The sequence below is a fragment of the Pseudophryne corroboree genome, chromosome 7 (assembly GCF_028390025.1).
Source record: "Pseudophryne corroboree isolate aPseCor3 chromosome 7, aPseCor3.hap2, whole genome shotgun sequence".
In the NCBI taxonomy this organism is placed as follows: Eukaryota; Metazoa; Chordata; class Amphibia; order Anura; family Myobatrachidae; genus Pseudophryne; species Pseudophryne corroboree.
In genome coordinates this window covers 196,736,221-196,761,602 of record NC_086450.1, presented here as the reverse complement: position 1 = coordinate 196,761,602, position 25,382 = coordinate 196,736,221, and the positions used below count along the sequence as shown (strand labels likewise).

The 25,382-nt window shown below is 45.5% G+C and overlaps 1 protein-coding gene across 2 annotated transcripts in view; it reads right to left on the bottom strand.

The window, feature by feature from the left end:
• Nucleotides 1-4,102: 4,102 nt before the first annotated feature.
• The window catches only part of AAMP (angio associated migratory cell protein), a 135,151-nt gene continuing 113,871 nt past the window's right edge, over nt 4,103-25,382 (bottom strand). For both annotated transcript variants that reach the window (XM_063933927.1, XM_063933926.1), the window contains exon 12: nt 4,103-9,562. In XM_063933927.1, the coding sequence (XP_063789997.1) occupies nt 9,487-9,562 (76 nt within the window). In that variant the 3' untranslated portion in view covers nt 4,103-9,486. The remainder of the gene's footprint in view (nt 9,563-25,382) is intronic.

Genomic DNA, 25,382 nt, shown 5'->3' with positions numbered 1-25,382 from the left:
TGTCTGCTGCTAATATAGAGTCTAGACTGGATGATAAATTATTGATAATGAGATGAAATCAATATAATATCACTAGTACTGCAGCCGGACAGGTACTATATATATTTATTATGTAATGACTGATGACGGACCTGCTGGACACTGTCAGGTCAGCACAGCACCGCAGACTGCTACAGTAAGCTACTGTAGTAGTATGTATAAAGAAGAATGAAAAAAAAAAACCACGGGTAGGTGGTATACAATATTATATATATATATATATATATATATTATATACAATTATATATATATATATATATATATATATTAAACTGGTGGTGATTGATTATTAAACTGGTGGTCACTTCAGGTCACGTTGCAACTTGCAACTAGTACTCCGAGGCCTAAGCAGACAATCACAAAATATATTATTATACTGGTGGTCAGTGTGGTCACAACAATGGCAGTGTGGCACCGACTCTGGCAGCAAAAGTGTGCACTGTACGTTATATGTACTCCTGAGTCCTGCTCTCAGACTCTAACTGCTCCCCACTGTCAGTGTCTCCCCCAAAAGTCAGATAATACACTTACAGTCACACTATCTAATCTATAAATATCACTTCAGCAAGTAGTATAGTAGTATACAGTATAGTAGTACTCCTCCTAATAATGCTCCCCAAAATACTGTGTCTCTCTCTTCTCTAAACGGAGAGGACGCCAGCCACGTCCTCTCCCTATGACTCTCAATGCACGTGTGAAAATGGCGGCGACGCGCGGCTCCTTATATAGAATCCGAGTCTCGCGATAGAATCCGAGCCTCGCGAGAATCCGACAGCGTGATGATGACGTTCGGGCGCGCTCGGGTTAGCCGAGCAAGGCGGGAAGATCCGAGCCTGCTCGGACCCGTGTAAAAAAACCTGAAGTTCGGGCGGGTTCGGATTCAGAGGAACCGAACCCGCTCATCTCTAGTGTATATCCCATCTTCCCTGGTAGCGATCTTCCATTGTTTTAATATCCTTTCACCTTGCTCTTGGCTCATATCACCCAAATGTTCTGGGAAATGGTCCAAGTGGCTGTGTAAGTAATGAACCTTTATGCTCATATTACATCCAAGGTCTCTGAACTTAAAGAGCATGTTGTTTACTAGCTCAGCATAGTTTTGAGCTTTGTGATTGCCCAGAAAGTTTCTGACAACCAGGACGAAAGATGTCCTGTTCAGACTGAAGGTCGCCCAGATGGCGATGTGCCGCAGCCTGTGCATGCGCAAAAATTATAGCTGATAGAGAAATACTGTTTTCATATTTGGAATTAGCACGCTCAATATAACCAAACTCAATACTAACATTCCAGGCACCAAACAAAATTTGTTGTTGTTGTTGGGCAGTGTTATTTTCAACATGGTTTTCACTCCTATGTACTAAAGTGAACTCATAGGGACAATGGTAGGGATAACTGCTGTCCCTGCGAGTTACATCCCTGGAATATTGTAGGAATCTTTCACATTCTTGAAAGACTCCTACTGACTATGACTCCACATGGGAGTCTAGTTATCAAGCTGTTTTTTTTTTTTTTTTTTAAATAGTCTTTAATCCAAGGGGCGGGATGTAATGAAGTCCGGGTTCGGCAGCCATGCGGGTTACCAGCCAAACTCAGACATTTTGTAAAAGGGGCAATTAAGCGCAAGGCATGTTTTAGCCTTTTACATGATTGCGTCTGCGGATGACAGTATTCAACTTCCCTGCTCTTTGCTTTGAAGCTCAGATTATTCCATCCTGAGATGGCTGATCTGAACACAGTGGATGGAAAGATGAGCTTTCCAATCCTTTATGAAATCGTAAAGGATATAAGTACGTAAAGTGCATAGATTTTGGGCAAAGACGTTCACTACAATACAGGCAACTAATACAGAGACTGACACAGACCAAAGCAGCAGAATGTTTTTAAAGAAAAGGGATTACAGTCACTGGGCCTGATTCAGAGTCGCATACACTGCATATTTTGGATGCAGTGGAGTAATGTTTTTCTACTGTGCAGGCACCCTGATTGTCTGCTCAGAGAGTCGCAGTACTAAGGCAGTCTCTGAAATGTATTACAAATGTATTGGGCGTTTCTGGGCTATGACTCATCGGCGGCTATTCACAAGAGTGTAGTGTTGCAAGCGTCAGAGGTTGGCTGGCCTAGGGCATCATCTGCCCCCCTGGGCTAATATAATGTTAGGGATCTAGGGCCACGCACATCCATGTGCATGGCTAGCGAGGATGCTCCCCGCTGTCCCAGTTGCTCTGTGCTATACCTCTAACACAATTTTAGCAGCAAGGCAGCTCTGCTTACCTGAGCTCCTCTCAGTCTCAGCAGGTGAGCATGTGCAATCACAGCAGTATAATACATCAGGTCAGGCTGTCGTGCGCTACTGCAGGAGCACTGCATAAGTTGTGAGTTTGCTGGTGCTGCACGTGGGGAGTGGCTGGGGTGCCCTGTGGGGTAAATACTGCATGCCTCCCAACTGTCCTGAATTTGGCGGGATAGTCCCATATTTTGGGCACTCTCACCGTCCCATGGTGGAGGAAGGGCAGTTGGGAGGCCCCCTCTTTCTCATTGCTCTGTTTAGAGGTGAATACAGATGCATCCTTCCTGGTCTAGCCTCCACACATTAGGAGTCATGGCACACAGGGCACGAGAGACGCCTGCTCCTGTGCGACACCGCTATCGTCGGGCATCTTTTTGCCCCTAAAATTTGATTTATACGCATTGCTATGTGAATAAGATGCACGCGCAGATTACACCGATTAAAGTGATATGCGGCATGTGTATATTCTGTGTGTAGGTGCAGCTGTATCTGTACAAGAAAAGCTACCGTTACAGTGCCAGTGGAAAACGGCCACTAACATCACATTTTGTATACAGATTTTGGGTGTTTTCTGTGAATACTGAAAGGGGGGTGCAATGATGTGAATTTTGAAGGAAGGGTGGAGGAGTTCTGTGATCTGAAGGGGAGAGACTGCATTGAAGTGGGGGAGTGCTGTGATACTTAGCAGACCTGTCTCCATAGACCCTATGACCCACCAGACCAGTCCCTGCACACTCACCCTGTGACCAAGCAAACCTGTCCCTACAGACACCTCTACCAATATTTCAGGTCAGTCGTCTGTGGTGGGGCTAAGGCATATTATTTTTTTATTATTATTTCTGTGGGGGGCCAATGTGTGCGTTTTATTCCTGTGGGGACAACAGGTTTTTTTTGCTTTTCCTGTGGGGAACAATATGTAAGTTTTCCCTGCAGGGGACCAATGTGTTTTTGTTTTCCTGTGGGGACCAGTGTTTTATTGGTTTTTCCTTTGGGGAGCATTGTGCTGGGTTCCAATTTTTTTTATTTTATTTTTTTACCCCTGTGGGGGCAAATGTGTTTGGTCCCAATAGAAAAACAGAAACAATGTGTTTGTTTTTTTCCTGTGTGGGCAATATGTTGTTTTTGCCAGCTAGCTCCTGGTGGCCGTGTTGCTGGAAGTGGTTGTATCCACAGCTGCTTAATCACTGACACTGGAGGCCATATTCAGATGGAGAACATGCATCTAGCACAGAGCTGGTACAAGTTTTGATAGTGGCATATAAAAGACCCATAAAGCGTGATTGCCACTTCTGACACTGAAAATGAGCATCTCAGTTCTTGCATGTTTGGACGCATGGTTGTACACTACGGAAGGACTTTGTAGCATCATTAGCATAAAGTCGCAGAAGCAATACTGGAAAGAGATGCTCACACGGACCCTGCAGCGCTAGAATCTGGTCCACTATGTTCACAACCAGTAAGAAGAGAAAAGCAACACTCAATGCTGGAGATTAGGAGTATCTCTGGAAATAGTGAACACCCACCTTTGTGAAAATGAAGCATACATAGTGTCTAGTGTAACAGTTGTCTGTGACAGTATTCTTCTTTCTGTGTGGCTTTTGTTAGGTGATGCATCAATTTTTCTAGAAGCTTCCTGTTTTGGGCAGATTTCCTCTCTTACATAATGCGGTTGTATGTTTATAGATCTATTGCAGGGGTCGGCAAACGTATGCCATCACTGTCCCAGTTCTACATTTATATAAATTCTTAAATAATAATAATAATAAAACCAACAAATAAACATAGCATATTTTTAATGATAGAATTTTTTTACATTTCACACCACACAAATATAAAAGTGGGGGAAGTAGAGGAGTAGTGTCAAAGAGTTAGTGGCAAATGGCATAAACCAACACACCGACCAAGCTTATAGGTATTGTTTGCTTTCTGTAACTGAATAAACAAAATGCTCATTTGATTAGAATATTAGAGGCCTACATTTAAATCTTGAAGTATCATATTGATCCTAGCTGACAAACCTTCTAAACCCTCCACGCGCCACATAAAACTGTTCTGCATGGCACATTGCCACGCCGAGGATTGCAGCTCTGTTACAATATGCGCAGAACACACTACCTCCTACCTTAAGAGATTCTAGTAACACCCAGTTTAAAATGTATGATGATTTACTATTATTCATTGTATGCATATGGGCAGACCTAGCACATCTCATATTTAATTGAATCTGCCAACAAGTGTTCTGAGTAATAAAATAAAATCATGTGTTAACTCGCACACAACAATGGCGAGAGATATTTTGACGACTCACAGCTATGGACAAGACAGTATGAATCTAGTTTAGATATATTTTGCATGTAGATTTAATGTGAATGCTTTCAGTTTATGCACTTGCGACTATGGAATAATTCTAATAGTAACAGCATGCAATTGCACTGTCTTGGCATTATCAAAGACTCTTCCCTCTCCTTAAAACCACACATTCAGTATCTTTCACAATCCTGCCGTTTCCCTCAGGAACATGTCCATGATCAAACACTTTCTCACCCTGGAAACAACCAAGACCCTGATCAACTCTCCAGATTGGACTACTGTAACCTCCTCTTATCTAGCCTCCCAGACTCCCACACCTCTCCACTCTGTCCTCCATGCTGATGCCCAGCTCATCTTCCTCTCCTTCTAAACACACTTCAAGCTTCTCACACTCACAAAGCACTCCACCTATCCTCTTCTATTTCTATCTCTGATCTAATCTTCTTTCACATTGCCACTTTGCTCCACAAACGAATGCTACCTCTCTTATCAACTTATTACTTCCTCCCACTCCTGCCTCCAGGATTTTGCCCATGTAGCGCCCTACCTTTGGAACGCTCTCCATCTGCCTATCAGACTCCACCTCTCTACAAAACTTCAGATGCACTGACAAGACCCACTTCTTTATCAAAGCCTTCCAGCTCTCATCCTAACCCACTTCTCACTGTCTCATCTCTGTCTGCCCCCTTCCCCCTTCAGAATATAGGTTTTAAAAAGCATGGCTGTCTTCCCTCATGTGATTTTTGATCTCACACTTACATTATCATCTACTCCCATACCTACTGCACCTAACCCTTGGGTTCTACCACCCTGCTGCTTATTAGAAACACTGATGAGGTGTATTAATCACATCAATATCCTGCAATGTTCTGTAACAAGTAAATTTTTTCTTGTTTTGTTCATTTTGTTTCTGTACTTTGTACGGCGCCGAGGACACCTTGTGGTGCCATATAAAGGATAATTATATGAGACTTTTGTCGAGAAATACAGGGACTGTGTGGCTGCTACAACCAAACACATTCAGATTATTCCCTGCCAAGTTAATTTTATAGGGCCACATAGCTGGAGAGACACACGCACTGAAAGCAGTGTTGTGTGAGCAATTTAAGTTTTAATTTTATTAACCCTGACTCAGAAGCAGCTGCAAGCCATATGATAGGAAGACCACAGGACTACCGTTTTAACTCTTCTATGAGACCTGTCTTTAGTAGTCACATATGGTTTTGTACATTAAGATCATTGTGTTGTTGGGAAGCTACACCACAATCCTGAGGTAATATGGGAGAGAAAGAGTGAGGGAGGGAGACAGAGAGGAGAGGAAGGGTCTGTGACCACTGTATGTGTTATGTGTGTGGTGAGTGTGTTGATGTATTGTAGTCACATTAACATACAGAAAGATCCAAAAATACCAACACTCAAAGGCCAACTTTGAAAGTTACATGCTCTGCAATGCATGCAAATGTCAGTAGTAAACATAAAAAAGGCTAATAAAGGCAATTTACAACAATTATAGCATAATTCCCCAAACACATTGTGCAATAAGTAGCCATTTTACATTTTTTATATACCACAGCACCAAAGGTGCACAGGGGTGGTCAACAGATGCAGGTAAGGAGTGATTTGTATTTCACTACCTAAACTTTCTATGGTGATATTAAAGCATTGTGCTCTGGTTTTAATCAATGATGCTAAGAGGGTATGCAAATTGCTCCGGTAATCTCAGAGCTATTGATTTTGCCCCATCTATTCAATTACGGCCCATTTTCACCTGTTTTAAGGCATTTTCGCCAGTGCCTTCTCACTTTTTTTTGTGCATTTAGGCATTTGCGAAAAATGCATCAAAATCGGTGAAAATGTCCCACGTTTTCGCCTGCGCAGGTGAGAAAACATGTGGATTCGCCGATTCACATGTTATTCATTCCTGATTAATTTTTCACCTAGTTAAAAAAAAACGGCCGTGCTATTGAATAGGGTGAATCCCCATTCGCACTAAGGGGTATATTGAATTAGGGTCGAAAACTGCCGTCTGTCGAAAAGATGTCAGTTTTTGACTTTTTAAGGTCGAATAGTGATTCGACCTATTCAGTCCCAGCAGTTTTTATTCGGCAAGTCGTGGAATTCGACTTGTCGAATAGTACGTGAATTGGCGGTATAGCTGCCGATTCATGTACTTTTGAGTGAAACAGGGCCAAATTCAACAGGATTTGCCCTGTTTCCGACCATCTCAGTCCAACATAAAAAAAATGTCTGTCTGAGACGTGGGACTCAGGGAGGGAGGGGGGGGGGGAGAGCCGCAGGGAGACAGCCGCGGGCATACAGGGAAGATCAGTGCTACAGCAGGATGTCTCACAGCCGCGCCGCTCACGGCAGCGCCCACCTGGCTCCAGCAAGTGAGGTCACGCTTGCTGGAGCCGGGTGGACACTGCCGTGAGGTCTGGCGGCTGTGTGATATCCTCCTGCAGCGCTACTCTCCTCCGTCTGCCCGCGGCTGTCCCCGCTGGTCTCCCCGCGGCTCCCCCTCTCTCCTCTGGGTCCCTCATCTCAATTCGACTTTTTAAAAGTCGAATTGAGATGAGATTGAATAGGGGTTGTCGGATCCATTCCGACAAATGCATGTCGGAATGGATCCGACCCTAACTGAATATACCCCTATAAATAGCGAAAATCCATTTTTTTTGCCTAGGCGAAGAAAACTGACCTAATTGCATACTCCCCTATTAAAAGGAGCTCAATCCTTCTAATCCACTTCACTCTAAGTGACAGTGTTTGGATACTCCAAGTGACTGACCATCAAATTGCACTCATGCAAAAATAGTGAAACAGGCCATACTCTACTTGGATTGGCGAGTCTTACCTTTCAAAACTTTTACCACTCACTTCTAGAACCCCCTGACTGCGCAGTGGCAGACATTTGCAAAATGACGACATGGTAGAGACTGAGTTAAGAAATCTTTGTCTTTAATAATCTACTACATCATCTCACTCGGAGGCTTAATTTAATCAAGAAATGTAAATCTACATAATACAAGTCTTATAAATATGCAGAGGATAACTCAGTCCTGTGTCAGTATCTGCCTCACACACAAGATATTGGGGTTTTAATAAAGGCCTCTCCAGCAAGCTGGACTTGTAGGCACTCTAAGGCACTCTAAGATTTGTTCCATCACGGAAACAAAAATGTTTTAGCTTGAGAGGAGAAAAACATACCATTAGAATTGTTGAGATCACTTATCTTCGGTTACCCATCGTGTCACAGTAGGGGAAGCCATACTGTAGGTAGGCTTGAGACTACAGCCTCTCCGTTCACTGGGAACCAGTGACATCAATGAGAATGCAGTCTACTGGTTTGAAAGGAACCAATGGCATGATCGGAGCATATTATGCATTAATTGGCAGCGTGATCAAAAATATCAGTCTGTCTGCCTGAGTGATGTCACCAGTTTCTAGTGAAATGATAGGCTGGTCCCCAGTGTGTAGGGGTGAATACATGAAATAGGACATATGCATTATTAAACATAACCTGTACTTTTGTTCTGTTGTTTAAATGATACAGGCTATTTTGTACGTCCTTCCCTGCTTTCTGCATTACTCGTGATAGGCTGTACTGGACAGATCACTGGGAATAGCTTCTCTCATGTTCTCTGACATACGACTAGAAAAAATGCAGCACAAGGAGGAAGATGTATGAAAGAAGCAAATGGTTTCTAATTAGAAAAATATATATTTCTTATAATTACAACATAGATTATATTTCACCTACCAAAGGCTGCAGGTGGCTCTTTGATTCTGCCAAATATCATCACAATACAGGTAAAGTGACATAAATTGTCAATATCTGATCTACGGCTTCTCTGAGCCACTTTATAATGCAGAGTTTTAGTATGAAAGTAAGTACGTGGATTTCCATAAATAAGTTTCTGCAAAAAGTTACTGAAGTGTGTTTTTTGTAGGTTATTTTAGGTTTAATTAACTGTACATGTCTATGTTTCGGTGCCTTAAAGAACAGTCATAGTTTCTTGGCTCTGGCACTGAAAGGCAAGCAATTCCCTATGGGATTATAAAGTAATTGGTCATGCTGGCAGATTCAAGTCCATTGTAAACTCTACTGTTTTTTTAGAGGTGCCATTTAACATCACAAAATCCTGAGTGCCTCGCTGTTGCAATAGCAGTATAATGAACAGCCGTTTATATTACCCCCCAAAAAAAGAAAAAAAGAAGTGTCATTTTCTGACATTATTCCTGGTTCATAAACAATTGTTTTTAAAATAAATGAACGGGAGATTTTTATTACTCCGGATGAGGGGATGGGAGTGCTTGCCCCTAGCAGGTCAGAATACAACACTAGCACTGTTTGAGAAGGAGTCCTCTAAAGTACACTTGTCTCCTGTTCCTATTACAGGCAGGCTATTTGTGGGCTGAAGCAAACTCATGAGCATGCAATCTATTAACTCACTAGACACAAGTGACATCTTTGAGACATGAGGCACCTTGTCAAGAACATATGTTCCTAGTGAACTGATAAGCTGCATATTGGTTCAGCACATAAAATGTGACAGTTACCACTTTAATTAAATCAAAAGGACTCATCTCTACTCAGTTAGGGGTGCCCTTAAATCATGGCATGTAACTATTCTTCAGCTATCAACCTCCTCTCTTTCCTTACTCCCACCAATATGAAGATAGGGTGAACAGATACATGCAAGCCCACATACGTGTAAAGTCACATACGAGAGTATTTGTATGAAATAAGAGGCATCCACATGTTAACGCAGTAAAGATTACACCAAACAGTTCCAGCTTCCCACGATAGCTTGTTCTGTACAGTGGACGGAGGCAGTGGGCAGCCACGTCTAACGGTCAGGCCTCTGCACACAGAACACTTTTGCCTTGTGATCTCCTGATGCAGTCACTACAATGGAAGCTTCTCTGGAAAAGTAAAAAAAGGTAAACAGGTTACTCTGTAATTGTGCAATGTTATCTTATCTCGCATAAAGACTGTGGGGGATATCAAATTAGCCCCGGTAAAACATCGGATGCGAAAAACGTATGTTTTTCGCGATTTTTCTCCAATTTTTTATTTTTATTTTTATTTTATTTTTATAGGCTATCCTAATAGATCGCCTGTAAAAAAAAATAAAAAATAATAAAAAACAAAAATGCCCTTTCTCCCGAAAATACACAGGTTCAGTGAAACCTGTGTGTTTTCGATAGAAAACGGCCCCGTTTTTGGTTTTGTGTGCCTGAGGCAGGCGTAACAAAATCCCATATAACCAGTGTCTCGTGCCAGCTTATCGGAGCTAATTAGATAGCCCCTGGCGGGACAATTAGCACCGGTAAATTACCTATCCTAATTATATCCTCCTTAAAGTAGACTTGTTACTTACAGATGTGTCCTCCTACATCTAGCTCAACAAGCTATGCAGCGGGAAATGTCTGTTGCGAGTGAGCGGACAGGTCCCTAGTAATTCCACTTGCGTTTGGATTCTTTTCTTTGCTGAAAATTCATCTTAGGCACAATGTGACTAGAACGCACCAAGAGACTCTGCTGATTAAATTGAACACTTGTATATCTGTGCGCATCCGAGTCTGTATATGAAGTCCAACAATACCTGGTATGGAAAAAAGCCATGGCTGCGGCATCGTAGCAGTTAGTAAGCAGATTCAGGGACTCAGTAGCACACAATACATCTAAGATGCATCGTTGACACAAAAATAAAGTGACACAAAAAATAGGAATTTAATTCCTTTTCTCGTAGTCCGTAGTGGATACTGGGATGACATTAGTACCATGGGGTATAGATCAAGTACATTGGAGCCTGGCACTTTAAGAAATCATTGGTGTGTGCTGGCTCCTTCCCTCCATACCGCTCCACCAGACTCAGTCTAGGAAAACTGTGCCCGAGGAGACAGACATACTGTGAGAGAAGGAAATACTACGAAAGCGGAGAGGTAACAAACCAACACACAACAGTAATAACGGATAGCAGCGCTAACAAAACATAGAACAGGGACAGCAAGAGCAGACCCAACCAAGAACACTTACAACAAGGTAAGCAGGAACACGAAGCACTGAGGCAGGCGCCCAGTATCCACTACGGACTATGAGAATAGGAATTACCGGTAGGTATTAAATTCCTATTCTCTCTAATGTCCTAGTGGATACTGGGATGACATTAGTGCCATGGGGAAGTCCCAAAGCAAGGTGGCCAAGGTGTCGAACCTATACAACTTTACAAATGTGTTTGAACCAGACCAAGTAGCTGCACGGCAAAACTGTAATGCAGACACGCCCGGGCAGCCGCCCAGGAAGAACCCACCGACCTTGTGGAGTGGGCCTGGAGAGAACTCGGCAGTGGCAACGCTGGTGAAGAATAAGCTTGTTGAATGGTCAATCTGAGTCAATGAGCAATGGGCTGCTTAGAAGCAGGACATCCAATTTTGGTAGCGTCATAAAGAACAAACAGCGAGTCAGACTTCCTGCGACGAGCTGTCCTCTTGACGTAAATCCGCAAAGCCCTCACAATGTCCAAGGACTTTGGAGCAACTGAGGTATCAGACAGTATCGTAACCACTATCCGTTAATTAATGTGAAAGGCCGAAACCACTTTTGCGGCAAAAACGGAGGGCGAGTCCTGAGCTCCGCCCTATGCTCGTGAAATATCAAATATGGGCTCTTACAGGATAAGGACCCCAATTCTAACACACGTCTAGCAGAGGCTAAAGCCAGCAACATGACAGTCTTCCAAGTAAGATATTTCAAATCCACCCTGTGCAAGGGTTCAAACCAGTCCGACTGGAGAAAGGGTGGTTGAATGCGATGAACACCCTTCAGGAATGTCTGTACTTCAGGAAGTACCGCCAGTTGTTTCTGGAAGACGATGGAGAGAGACGAAATCTGAACCTTGAAGGAGCCTAACCTTAGGCCCATATCCACGCCTGCTTGCAGGAAGAGCAGAAAACGGCCAAAATTTTCTACCCTCACACCAAGAAACATATTTCTTCCAGATACGGTGGTAATGTTTTGACGTGACCACCTTATGGGCCTGGACCATAGTGGAAATAACCTTGGATGGGAGACCTTTTCTGGCTAGAATCTCCCTCTCAACTTCAGAGCTGTCAAACGTAGCCGCAGTAAGGGCCTAATTCAGACCTGATCGTAGCAGCAAATTTGTTAGCAGATGGGCAAAACCATGTGCACTGCAGGGGGGCAGGTCTGAATTACGGCTGTGGTTCATTTTATCGACAGTATCTCGGTCGACAATGTTTAGGTCGACCACTATAGGTCGACAGTCACTAGGTCGACATGGATGGAAGGTCGACAGGGTTTCTAGGTCGACAGGTCTAAAGGTCAACATGAGAAGGTGTCGTTTTCTTCGTAGAGTGACCGGGATCCCAAATTAGTGCACCGCGTCCCCTCGCATGGCTCGCTTCGCTCGCCATGCTTCGGGCATGGTGCCTTCGCTTCGCTCGGCACACTTTACCGTTCCAATCGTAGTCCACGTGGATCGTTAAGTATGAAAAAATCCCCCCAAAAATTTTTTTTGAAAAACTCATGTCGACCTTTAGACCTGTCGACCTAGCACATGTCGACCTAGAAACCCTGTCGACCTTCCATCCATGTCGACCTAGTGACTGTCGACCTATAGTGGTCGACGTAAATATTGTCGACCTAGACACTGTCGATCTTCAGACCGGATCCCCTGAATTACGCCCTATGTCTGGATAGACGAACGGTCCTTGTTAAGGAAGGTCCTTCAGAAGTGCCAGAGGCCAGGGTTCCTCCAGAGACATGGTCAGGAGGTCTGCATACCAGGCCCGTCGAGGCCAATCCGGGGCAATTAGAATTGCCTGAACTCTTTCCCTTTGAGTCTTTTTAGAACTCTGGGAATGAGAGGGATTGGAGGAAACTGGTATACGAACTGGTAGGACCACTGCTGCAACCTGCGGATCCCTCGTACTAGAACAGTAACGGCAAGCTTCCTGTTGAGACGGGAAGCCATTAGGTCAATCTGCGGACAGCCCCACCGGTGAACCAGTTGTTGAAACACTTGAGGGTGAAAACCCCATTCCCCCGGATGGAGGTCGTGCCTGCTGAGGAAGTCCGCTTCCCAATTGCCCACGCCTGGAATGAATATGGCTGAGATGGCCCTTGCGTTGGCTTCCGCCCAGAGGAGTATGCGCGACACCTCTCGCATTGAGGCCCTGCTTTTTGTTCCTCCCTGACAGTACATGTACGCTACCACCAAGGCGTTGTCCGACTGTACCTGGATGGCTTCATTTCGGAGAAGAAAGGAGGCTTGCAGAAGAGCATTGTAAATTGCCCTTAGTTCCAGAACATTAATTGGGAGTGCAGATTCCTGACTCAACCACTTCCCCTGGAACTGAGCCCTCTGGGTCACAGTCTCCCCAACCTCGGAGGCTGGCATCCGTTGTCAGTAGAATCCAGGATTGGATACTGAAACTCCGACCCTCCACAAGGTGAGAGAGACTTGTAGCCACCATAACAGGGAGATCCGTGCTTTTGGCGACAGAACTATACTCTGGTGCATGTGCAGGCGAGACCCTGACTACTTGTCCAGCAGATCCAGCTGGAATGAATGGGCATGAAATCTGCCGTATTGGATTGCCTCGTATGAGGCTACCATCTTGCCCAGTAGGCAGATGCAAAGATGAGTTGAGATCCTGCGGGGCCTCAGCACTGAGCGGTCCATAGCCTGGATAGTCGGGGCCTTGTTCATTGGAAGGAAGGAATACCTTCTGAGACACTGTGTCCAGTCTCATTCCCAGTAACTGTATTCTCTGTGACGGTTCCAAGTGAGATTTTTGGAAATTCAGGATCCACCCATGTTCTGTAAGAAGGTGAGTAGCCAATTCGATGCTGTGCAGCAGACGCTCCTTGGACACCGCCTTTATCAGGAGATCAAGAAGTATTTTAACCAATGGGTTAGAGAGTCGGGCGCTAAGTAGGGACTGGTTTTCTAAAGCAGCTGCCTAGAATGTGGTTAGTCACTCCTATTAATTAGAATGAATCACAAAAAACAAACAAAAAAATAGATTGGTAGCGCTAAAATCATAAGATGGATTGTCTGAACTTGGCAAACATGATTTAATATATAAAATTCATAATAAAACACACAAAATATAAACATAAAAAATATGGACTTAGGAGAAATATCGTTATCAACGGTAAGTTCTTACCATAATGTATATTTTTCCGGCAGGGTCCACAGGTTATCCACAGGATAACAATGGGATTTCCCAAAGCAATTTAGTGGTGGGGATGCTCCTGATTAGGCAGGAGAACCCTTCGCCCAAATTCAGTGTCATTTGAGGCAAAGGTATCCAAGGCATAATGTCTAATGAATGTGTTAATGGAAGACCATGTGGCTGCCTTATATATCTGCTCTGCTGAAGCACCACGTTGTGCTGCCCATTAAGAACCTACCTTACGAGTAGAGAGTGAGCAGAGACATTAGCTGGAACAGGGAGATCAGCTTGAGAATATGCTTCTGAAATAGTCACCCAAAGCCATCTTGCCAGAGTCTGTTTACTAGCAGGCCATCCTCTCTTGTGAAATCCGTACAGAATGAAGAGAGAATCTGTCTTTCTGATGGCACTGGTACGATCCACGTAGATCCTTAATGCACGGTCTACATCCAGCGATGCATCTCCCGCAGAAAGTCCCGGTACCTGAAAAGCCGGAACTACAATTTCTTCGTTATGGTGGAATTTAGACACCACCTTAGGAAGATACCCATATCTAGTTCTAAGAACTGCTCTATCTGGATAGAAAAACAGAAATGGGGAACGACATGACAGCGCCCCTAAATCTGATACTCTTCTAGCTGATGCCATACTCGGTAGAAAGAGCACTTTAGCTGTCAACCATTTAAGATCCACTCTATTAAGTGGTTCAAATGGGGCAACTTGAAGAGCTTTCGGGACTAAACATAAATCCCACGGTACTGAAGGCGGAACAAACAGAGGCTGAATGCACAGCATTCCCTGGAAAAAAGTACGCACATCCTGGAAGTTGGCAATTTTCTTTTGGAACCATACAGTCAATGCCGATACTTTCACTCTCAAGGAAGCCACCTTCAAACCTTTATCCATTGCTGCCTGAAGGAATGCTAAGACCCTGGAAACTGTGAAAGACTTAGGGTCCACCTTTCTTTCACTGCACCAATGAATATAGGGCTTGCCATATTCTGTGATAAATCCGAGCTGAAGAAGGTTTCCTTGCTCTGAGCATTGTTTGAATTAACTGTTGTGAGAATCCTCTTGACTTCAGGATAGAGGTTTCTAGAGCCACGCCGTCAAAGACAGTCGATCCAGATGTCTGTGATAACAAGGATCCTGCATCCGTAGGTCTGGACATTGAGGGAGCCGAATTGGAGCGTTTATCGACATTCTCTTCAGATCTGTATACCAATGCCTTCTGGGCCAAGCCGAAGCTATTAGTATCACGGCAACCTTTCCGTGATTTATTTTCCTCACCGCCCTGAAAACAGGGTGATCGGAGGAAACACATAAGCTAGATGAAAGTCCCATTTCACTGACAAGGTGTCGACAATGATTGCTCTGTAATTCTTTGTTCTTGACCCGTATGAGGCCACTTTGTTGTTCAAACAGGACGCCATGAACTCTCTCTTTGGCAACCCCCATTTGTCTACTAGAGTCTGGAAGACCTCCGGATGTAGAGCCCATTCGCTTGCTTGAATGGTGTGTCGACTGAGAAAGTCTGCTTCCCAGTTTAGGACCCCCGGAACGAATACTGAGGACAAGGCTGGATGATGAAGTTCTGCCCACTTTATTATGTGACTTACCTCCCTCATTGCTTTTTGGCTGCGAATCCTCCCTGATGGTTGAGGTATGCTACTGCCGTCGCATTGTCCGAGTGGATCTGGACTGGTTTTCCTTGAAAAATGTCCTTTGCCTGAATCAGTGCCATGTATATGGCCCGAAGTTCAAACACATTTATTGGCAGGCAACTTTCTTCTTTGGTCCATTGTCCCTGAAAGCACAACCTTCCGGACACTGCTCCCCAGCCCTGGAGACTGGCATCTATTGTCAGAATATCCCAATCTGATAACCAAAAGGGTCTCCCCTTGTCCAGATGGGATGTCCGTAGCCACCAGGCTAATGACCTTTTTTACTTTTACCGAAAGTATCATGGTCTGTGTCTTTATTGTCTGATGTAACCCACTCCATTTGGCAAGAATCAGACACTGCAGAGGCCTCGAATGGAATTGTGCATACTCCACCATGTCGAATGTTGACACCATCAAACCCATCACTCGCATTTCTACGTGAATGGATACCGTTTGACTGTGTAGCAGGTCTTGAATCCTTGACTGTACCTTGGAATATCTCTTTCCGAGCTAAAAATACTCTCTGCAGACCTGAACCCAGTACCGCCCCCAAGTGAGTCATCCGTTGTGACGGTACTAGAAACGATTTTGCCCAATTTATGAGCCACCCATGTCTCTGTAGACATAATATTGTCTCTTGGAGATGACATAGGAGCAATTCCTGTGGCTGTGCCAGGATTAAAAGATAGTCGAGGTATGGGAAAATTCTTATCCCCTGCTGGCGGAGATAAGCTGCCATAACCACCATAATCTTGGTAAATACTCTGGGGGCTGTGGCCAACCCAAAGGGTAGAGCCTGGAACTGAAAATGCTGTTGGAGAATAGCGAACCTGAGATAACACTGATGGGACAGTGGCTTTCATAGCTCTAATTAACTCAACTATATCCATTGAGTTGAGACCTTCTTCCACCTCTTCGTATGCCGAAGTAGAATTAATTGAGCTTTCATCTTCTGATGAATCCTCCTCTGCCTCCTGTGTAGCCTGTGAAAGTGAGGATTTACTTACCCTCGGTTTATCAGCATGCTTTTGAGAAGGTGCTGGAAATTATATATCATAGGTAGGGAGCTGCATGTAAGGGTTAATAGTGTAACCTATTCCTGGTACAGATGGAGTAGGAACTATCCGTTCATCTATACTGGATAATGTCTGTGCAAACATAGCCCAAGGTGGATCTCTCTGTACCTGACATTGTACAGGGATCTGCCTTGTATTTTGCTGAAAACTAAAACAATTTGCACACAAACCATCTTGAACCAGATCCTGATAGGATAATACAAATTTGCAAGACAAACATGAAAAGAGTGTTGGTGTTGCTGTGAGTGTACCTTCCTCACCTTTGCCGCTCTTAGACATGATAAATAATCAGCACTTTCCCAGTGTACTACACAATTAGTGACTGTAATCACTTTCAAGTTTTTAAAGTGACATACAATCCGACCCTACCCATGCACCAGCACTGAGGATCAGAAAAGACAATTGACAGACAAATAATAAGTCAGCAATCACACTAGCAGTCAGTCACATGTTATAGATTAATATAATTAGCAATATGAGCACATCATCAACTACAAACATACGTTTAAGTATGTAGGAGAATATATTACTGATTAAAACCGCTACCGTATTCAGACGCAATGCGAGAGAAAGAACAGTAAATGTATAGAGACTCATATGCAAGAGGCACTTATCTAACTATTTGTACTCAGAGATTTAGTGATGTATAGCCCGTACTCAGTAGAGCGGGATACAGGGAGACTCACCTCGCTTCCAAGATCAATCAATACATTAGCGAACGCTGAATGGATCCAGACGCTACTAGTGTACACTGCCGCTCCATGCAACTATAGTGAACACAGACGCTCAGTGAACACAGATGAACCGGTCACACAACTGTCTATGTTGCGACCGGGTCCCCTCGTGGCAGCGTCTGAGACGGAAGCGAGGAAACAGTTCATTGCGGGAGACTCGGCGGAAACTGGTCATGAACCGGGGGGAGGGACGACCAGGAGAGCATCTGAATCCCCTGCTGACATCAACCTTAGGGATCGCGGCCTCTTGCTACTCCTGGAACCTATGATCCCTAAAGTCTAGCGCTGGTGCACCCGCGGTGGCAGCCGCGTCAGCTACTGTTCGGTAGTCTCCTCCCAAAACAGTGCGGCTGTGTCCGTTTCCATCTAGCTAAATCGGAACAGATGCCTTATCTTCTCCCCGTGCTCCGGCCACTGCCTGGTAACGTCAGATAGACCTGCTAGTATAGCCGAGACAGACGCCCGCCGAAACAGCACTGTACTTGTGGGTAAGTGTTGTCGCGACCCGGCGGAGAGAGTTGTAGGTGCGACTCTTTCTCAGATGCGTATAGGACGCTGTTTAGAAAGAGCACTCAAAAATCAGTAAGACTATAGAAAAAATAAATAAGAAAGCTTAGGGCTTTTGCCACACCAAACAAAAAGCTGATTTGCCTGAGCCAGTGGGCGGGGATATATGGACAGGCCCGTTGCATCCTGGGAGGCCAGAAAGCTTTGATCGATTGGTGCCAATCCGCTGACGCTCCATCATATCCCATTGTTATCCTGTGGATAACCTGTGGACCCTGCTGGAGAAAAATAGGATTTTGATACCTACCGGTAAATCCTTTTCTACTAGTCCGTAGAGGATGCTGGGGACGACATCAAGACCATGGGGTATAGACAAGATCCGCAGGAGACATGGGCACTCTAAAGACTTTTCATTGGGTGTGAACTGGCTCCTCCCTCTATGCCCCTCCTCCAGACCTCAGTTGTAGGAACTGTGCCTAGGGAGACTGACATTTCGAGGGAAAGAATTACTTAAACTAGTGGTGCGATATCTACCAACTCACACCCTCAACCATGCCACACACATGGCATTCAACATAACACACGCCAACAGGCATGAACCAATTGCAGCAACATGCTGAAAACTAAGATAACACAACTTGTATAATTCTAATAACTAAACTGCAGGTAAAGTACGCACTGGGACGGGCGCCCAGCATCCTCTACGGACTAGGAGAAAAGGATTTACCGGTAGGTATCAAAATCCTATTTTCTCATACGTCCTAGAGGATGCTGGGGACGACATCAAGATCATGGGGTCTATACCAAAGCTCCAGTACGGGCGGGAGAGTGCGGATGACCCTGCAGCACCGATTGACCGAACTTGAGGTCTTCATCAGCCAAGGTGTCAAACTTGTAGAATTTAGCAAATGTTTTTGACCCTGACCATGTAGCTGCTCGGCAAAGTTGCAATGCCGAGACCCCCCGGGCAGCCGCCCAGGATGAGCCCACCTTCCTGGTGGAATGGGCCTTCACCGACGTCGGTAACGGCAATCCAGCAGTAGTATGAGCATGCTGAATCGTACTTCTGATCCAACGCGCAATAGTCTGCTTGGAAGCAGGACACCCAATCTTGTTGGGAGCATACAGGACAAACAAAGACTCTGTTTTCCGTATTCAAGCTGTTCTAGCGACATAAATCTTCAAAGCCCTAACCACATTTAGAGACTTTGACTCAGTGAACGTGTCAGTAACTACTGGCACCACAATAGGTTGTTTTACGTGGAAAGATGAAACCACCTTTGGAAGAAAATGTTGACGAGTCCTCAACTCTGCCCTATCTTCATGGAAGATCAGGTAAGGGCTCTTGTGAGACAAGGCCCCCAATTCAGACACCCGCCGCGCAGATGCCAATGCCAAAAGTATCACCACTTTCCAAGTGAGAAACTTCAACTCTATCTATTGTAGAGGCTCAAACCAATCTGACTGAAGGAACTGCAACACCATGTTAAGGTCCCATGGTGCCACTGGAGGCACAAATGGAGGCTGGATGTGCAGAACCCCTTTCACGAAGGTCTGAACCTCTGGAAGAGAGGCCAATTGTTTTTGGAAGAACACTGACAAGGCCGAAATCTGGACCTTGATTGATCCCAATCGTAGGCCCGCCTCCACACCAGCCTACAAAAACTGGAGAAAACGTCCCAACTCAAACTCTTCCGTAGGAGCCTTCTTGGATCCACACCAAGACACATATTTTCTCCAAATACGGTGGTAATGTTTCGACGTTACTCCTTTCCTGGCCTGAATAAGGGTGGGGACGACTTCCTTGGGAATACCCTTTTGGGCTAGGATCAGGCGCTCAGCAGCCATGCCGTCAAATGTAGCGGTAAGTTTTGATACACGCACGGCCCCTGCTGCAGCAGGTCCTCGCGAAGAGGAAGAGGCCGAGGATCTTCTATGAGCGACTCCTGAAGATCTGGGTACCAAGCCCTCCTTGGCCAGTCTGGGGCAATGAAGATTGCTCAAACTCTTGTTCTTATGATCCTGAGCACTTTTGGGATCAGCGGAAGTGGAGGGAAGACATACACCGACCGGAACACCCACTGGGCCACCAGCGCATCTCCACTGCTATTGCTTGAAGGTCTCTCGACCTGGAACAATATTTCTGAAGCTTCTTGTTGAGATGAGATGCCATCATGTCTACTTGAGGAACTCCCCAAAGACTTGTCACCTCTGTGAAGACTTCTTGGTGTAGCCCCCACTCTCCTGGATGGAGATCGTGTCTGCTGAGGAAGTCTGCTTCCCAGTTGTCTACTCCCGGAATGAAAATTGCCGACAGAGCTCTTACATGTCTTTCTGCCCAGAGGAGGATCTTCGTCACCTCTGCCATTGCCGCTCTGCTTTTTGTTCCGCCCTGCCTGTTTATGTACGCGACTGCTGTTACATTGTCCGACTGGATCCGCACGGGATGATCTTGAAGAAGATGTACCGCTTGTTGAAGGCCGTTGTAAATGGCTCTCAATTCACAACTCCCCAGCCTCGGAGACTTGCATCCGTGGTTACCAGGAGCCAGTCCTGAATCCCTTACCTGCGTCCCTCTAGCAGGTGAGAACTGTGTAGCCACCACAGGAGCGAAATCCTGGCTTTTGACGACAGGATTATCTTCTGGTGCCTGTGTAGGTGGGATCCCAACCACTTGTCCAACAGGTCCCACTGGAATACCCTGGCATGGAACCTGCCAAACTGTATGGCCTCATAGGCCGCCACCATCTTCCCCAACAATCGAATGCACTGATGGATCGACACACTCGATGGTTTCAATATCTGTTTTACCATTTTCTGGATTTCCAGAGCCTTTTCGACCGGAAGAAATACTCTCTGAACTTCTGTGTCCAGAATCATCCAGAGAAAAGACAATCTTGTCGTCGGTTCCAACTGTGACTTTGGATAATTTATGATCCAACCGTGTTGTTGGAGTATTGACAGGGAGAGTGTGATGTTTTGTAACAACTGCTCCCTGGATCTCCCCTTTATCAGGAGATCGTCTAGATAAGGAATTATGGGGGTAATTCCAAGTTGATCGCAGCAGGATTTTTGTTAGCAATTGGGCAAAACCATGTGCACTGCAGGGAAGGCAGATATAACATGTGCAGAGAGAGTTAGATTTGGGTGGGGTGTGTTCAATCTGCAATCTAATTTGCAGTGTAAAAATAAAGCAGCCAGTATTTACCCTGCACAGAAACAAAATAACCCACCCAAATCTTACTCTCTCTACACATGTTATATCTGCCTCCCCTGCAGTGCACATGGTTTTGCCCAATTGCTATCAAAAATCCTGCTGCGATCAACTTGGAATTACCCCCTATGTTGACTCCTTTTTGACGCAGGAGAACAATCATTTCCGCCATCACCTTGGTGAATATCCTCGGCGCCGTGGAGAGACCGAAAGGCAACGTCTGGAATTGGTAATGGCAATCCTGAACCGCGAATCTCAGATAAGCCTGGTGAGGAGGATAAATGGGAACATGCAGGTAAGCATCTTTTATGTCTACCGACACCATGTAGTCCCCCTTCTCCAGACTGGAAATCACTGCCCTCAGTGATTCCATTTTGAACTTTAATCGTTTCAAGTAGAGATTCAGATTTTTCTAGTTTAGGATCGGTCTGACCGAGCCGTCCTGCTTCGGAACTACAAAAAAGGCTTGAATAAAACCCCTCCCCTTGTTGTGACAAAGGTACCAGGACAATGACCTGATCCTGACAATTTTTGGATTGCCGCTGTTACCGCTTCCCTTTCTGGAAGAGAAGCTGGCAAGGTCGATTTGAAAAATCAGCATGGGGAAATGTCTTGAAACTCCAGCTTGTATCCCTGGGACACTATTTGCAACACCCAGGGATCCAGGTCAGACAGAATCCAACCTTGGCTGAACAGTTTGAGACGTGCCCCCACCCGAGCGGCCTCCCGCAAAGGAGCCCCAGCATCATGCTTAAGATTTGGCAAAAGTAGGGGTAGACTTCTGCTCCTGGGAACCTGAAGCTGCTGTGGATTTCTTTCCCCTTCTCCTACCCGCAAAGAAGAGGGAACCTCTCGCTTTTTTGTATTTATTGGAACGAAAGGACTGCATGTGCGGGTGATATGTCTTTTTTTCCGGTGCAGGCGCAGAGGGCAAAAATGTTGACTTACCTGCGGTAGCCGCCGAGACTAACGTCCATCGCCAAATAAGGCCTCACCTTTATATGGGAGAGCCTCCATATTTCTTTTGGAATCTGCATCCGCGTTCCACTGGCGAATCCATAATGCCCGCCGAGTCGATACTGCCATGGTAGCGGCTTGTGAACTCAGGAGTCCAATATCTTTCATCGCTTCTAGCATGTATGCGGCAGCGTCTTTGATATTCCCTAACTTAAGGAGTATCACATCTTTATCAATCGTGTCAATTTCTGATGAGCAGCGTACCATTGGCAACATAAATGGATTTCAATGTAGTTTCCATCTTTCAGTCTGCCGGCTCTGTTAGTGAAGCCGTGCCAGTTGCAGGGAGAATTACCTTCTTTGTCAACCTGGACAGTGCACTGTCTAACACAGGGGGTGACTCCCGTTTTTTTCCTGTCCTCCACCGGGAAAGGATAAGCTATCTGAATTCTCTTGGGAATACGGAATTTATTTTCGGGATTCACCCACATCCCTTCAAAGAGTGTATTAAGCTCGTGGGAAGGAGGGAAAGTGACCTTAGATTTCTTTTCTTTATAGAAATAAGCCTTCTCCTGAGGTACAGGAGTGGCATCCGTGACTTCCAGAACTTCCCTTATAGCCACAATCAAATATTGTATATTTTTTGCCAATTTATGATCTATTTCCCTGGAGTCACTATCGTCGACACAAGAATCAGTGTCTGTGTCGGTATCCGTATTCACAATATTTGCAAATGGTCTCTTATGTGACCCAGAGGGGTTGCCTGCGGATGGAAGAACAGAGCCCTGAAAAATCACATTCTCCACAGATTTTCTCCAGCACTCAGCATGAGATTCAGACTTAATCTCCTATTGATATGATGCATACTATCACGTATTTCTTTCACCCATGCAGGCTCTTGGTGTGCCGGCAGCGTCACCACATTACACTTCTGGGTCACTAAAATGGTTTCCACCGGGGAGGAACTCCCTGCCTCTGACATGTCTTACACGTGTACAACACACAGACACACTGGGACTTATTAGGGGACAGACCCACAGTAAAATCTGTCAGAGGGACACAGTTTAGGAGCAGCCAGTTCACAACCCCAGCGCCAGTATCTAATGCCTGTGAACACAGAATGCTCACTGACATGCAGCGCTTTTTACACAGTGAAACACATGTGTAAAGCACCAAATTCGCTTGTGCCCCCCCCCCCCCCCCCACCTGTTTTGCACCCTGATACTTGTAGTCAGAAGTGAAGGAGGACCAGCGATTTCTCTGCAACCAGAGGAGAGAGAACATGGCACTGAGCAGTGTGCTGGCTGCCTGAGGAAGAAGCTCCGCCCTTTTTACCTCAGAAACTTTTCAGAATATTTATATTTATATATATATGGGAGTAAGCATCTAGACACGGCTAGCGTTCAGTACCCTTCAGGAGCTAATGGTGTCCTGCCAGCCAGAAGCAGAGCCATGAAACTCTTCAGGAAGTTGGTTCCTACTTCTACCCCACGAAGCAGGGAGTCTGATAACAGCAGATCTCCCTGAAAATAAAAAACCTAACATAAGTCTTTTCAGAGAAACTCAGTAGAGCTCCTCAGAGTGCATCCAGTCGACCTGGGAACATTTCTAAAACTGAGGTCTGGAGAAGGGGCATAGAGGGAGGAGCCAGTTCAAACCCAATGAAAAGTCTTTAGAGTGCCCATTTCTCCTGCGGATCCCATCTATACCCCATGGTCTTGATGTCGTCCCCAGCATCCTCTAGGACGTATGAGAAAAGGAGTTTAATAACCCCCTTTATTTCAGCGCCAGTCTGGGGTCCGCAGTGGGCACAGCAGCTCGCAGCCAGGTGACTGCCGAGCTCTAATGCCACCACTTGTCACCGGGGACCAGCTAACCGGGAAATGCAAAAAAGAAGAATTTACCAATTGGTAATTCTAGCCAGGCGCTGATTGGGGAGGTTCAACACAGCAGCTATATAAGAGGTTGGTCAGACCTCACATACAATAGGCAATAAAAATAGATAGCGCTAGTAGGTCATAGATGAGATAAGTATATCAAACAACATATTTAATACATAATAAAACCAATGTAACATCCATATGGAGTAATAATATATGATAAATAAAACATTAAAAAAACCTTAATGAAAAAGGATTTAGGAAAAAACTCCCATGTGCACTGATAAAGCAGTTGTGGAGATAATAGGACCTGTTCCTATAATGTAGTCCCCTTCTAAAAGTCCATAGACCCACTTAGTGGTCGAGTGCCGACATTAATAATCACCGCAGCTAACCGGGACCCCGGTGTCATCACTCACCGCGTCTACTTCAGCATCTGTTAGGAGTGGAGGCATGCTGCCGGCATGTGTGCACACCCTGGGGGCATGTGAAACAGTGCCTCAGGAGCTTAGTGTCCTGTCAGCGGAGAAACAAACCATTAACCCTATAGGAGGTTGGTTCGGTCTCTTCCCCCTCCTAAGTCCCACAACGCAGGCAGACTGGTTGACAACCAGTGCTGCCTGAAAATAACAAACTAAATAAAAGTTTAGAAGAAAACTCTCTGGAGCTCTAGAGGAATGCACACGGCTCTTTGGGCACATTTTTCTAAAACCGAGGGGGGTGAGTCAGACCTGAATTTAGCACATCTACGATCAGCTTCCCTGACATGCGGGGGGACGCCCAACACAGGGCTAGTCTGCCCCGCATGTCAGGCCTTGCCCCGCAGTACAAGTACAAAAGCTCCCCCCACCAGCGCAGCTCCTGCGCGCTTGCAGGGAGCTACACGTCGCTGCCCGGGTCGCAGCGGCTGCGTGTGAAGTCACGCAGCCACCGTGGCTCATCTCCCCAACGGTCGGGGCACGACTGCGTTGCCCAGACCGCACCCCCTAAAAGGCGGCCAAATGCTGCCGGCCCACCCTTTCCCGCCCAGCGAACACCTCTGCCTGTCAGGGCTGAAACAGCAGTCGCGAGTCTGGTGGTGGGGCATAGAGGGGAAGAGCCAGCACACACTAACAATTTCTTAAAGTGCCAGGCTCCAATGGACCCAATTTATACCACATGGTACTAATGTCATACCAGTATCCACTAGGGCGTTAGAGAAATAAGTAGTTATGGTAGACTTACCATCGATCACTATTTCTCCGAAGTCCACAGTATCCACAGGATAACATTGGGATATAAGGTAGCGTTAGGGGAATGGCACCAATCAAAGCTTTCTGCCTCCCAGAATGCAGCGGGTTTCACCCGTTGCATTCTGTTGCACCCGTCTGTCACACTTCCACACAAGAAGGAAGATGTTAGTAAGTGTAAAGATCCTCAAATCAGGCGCATCAGGGTGGGATCCCTGTGGATACTCTGGACTTCGGGGAAATAGAGTTGCCGACGGTAAATTTACAATAACTAAGTA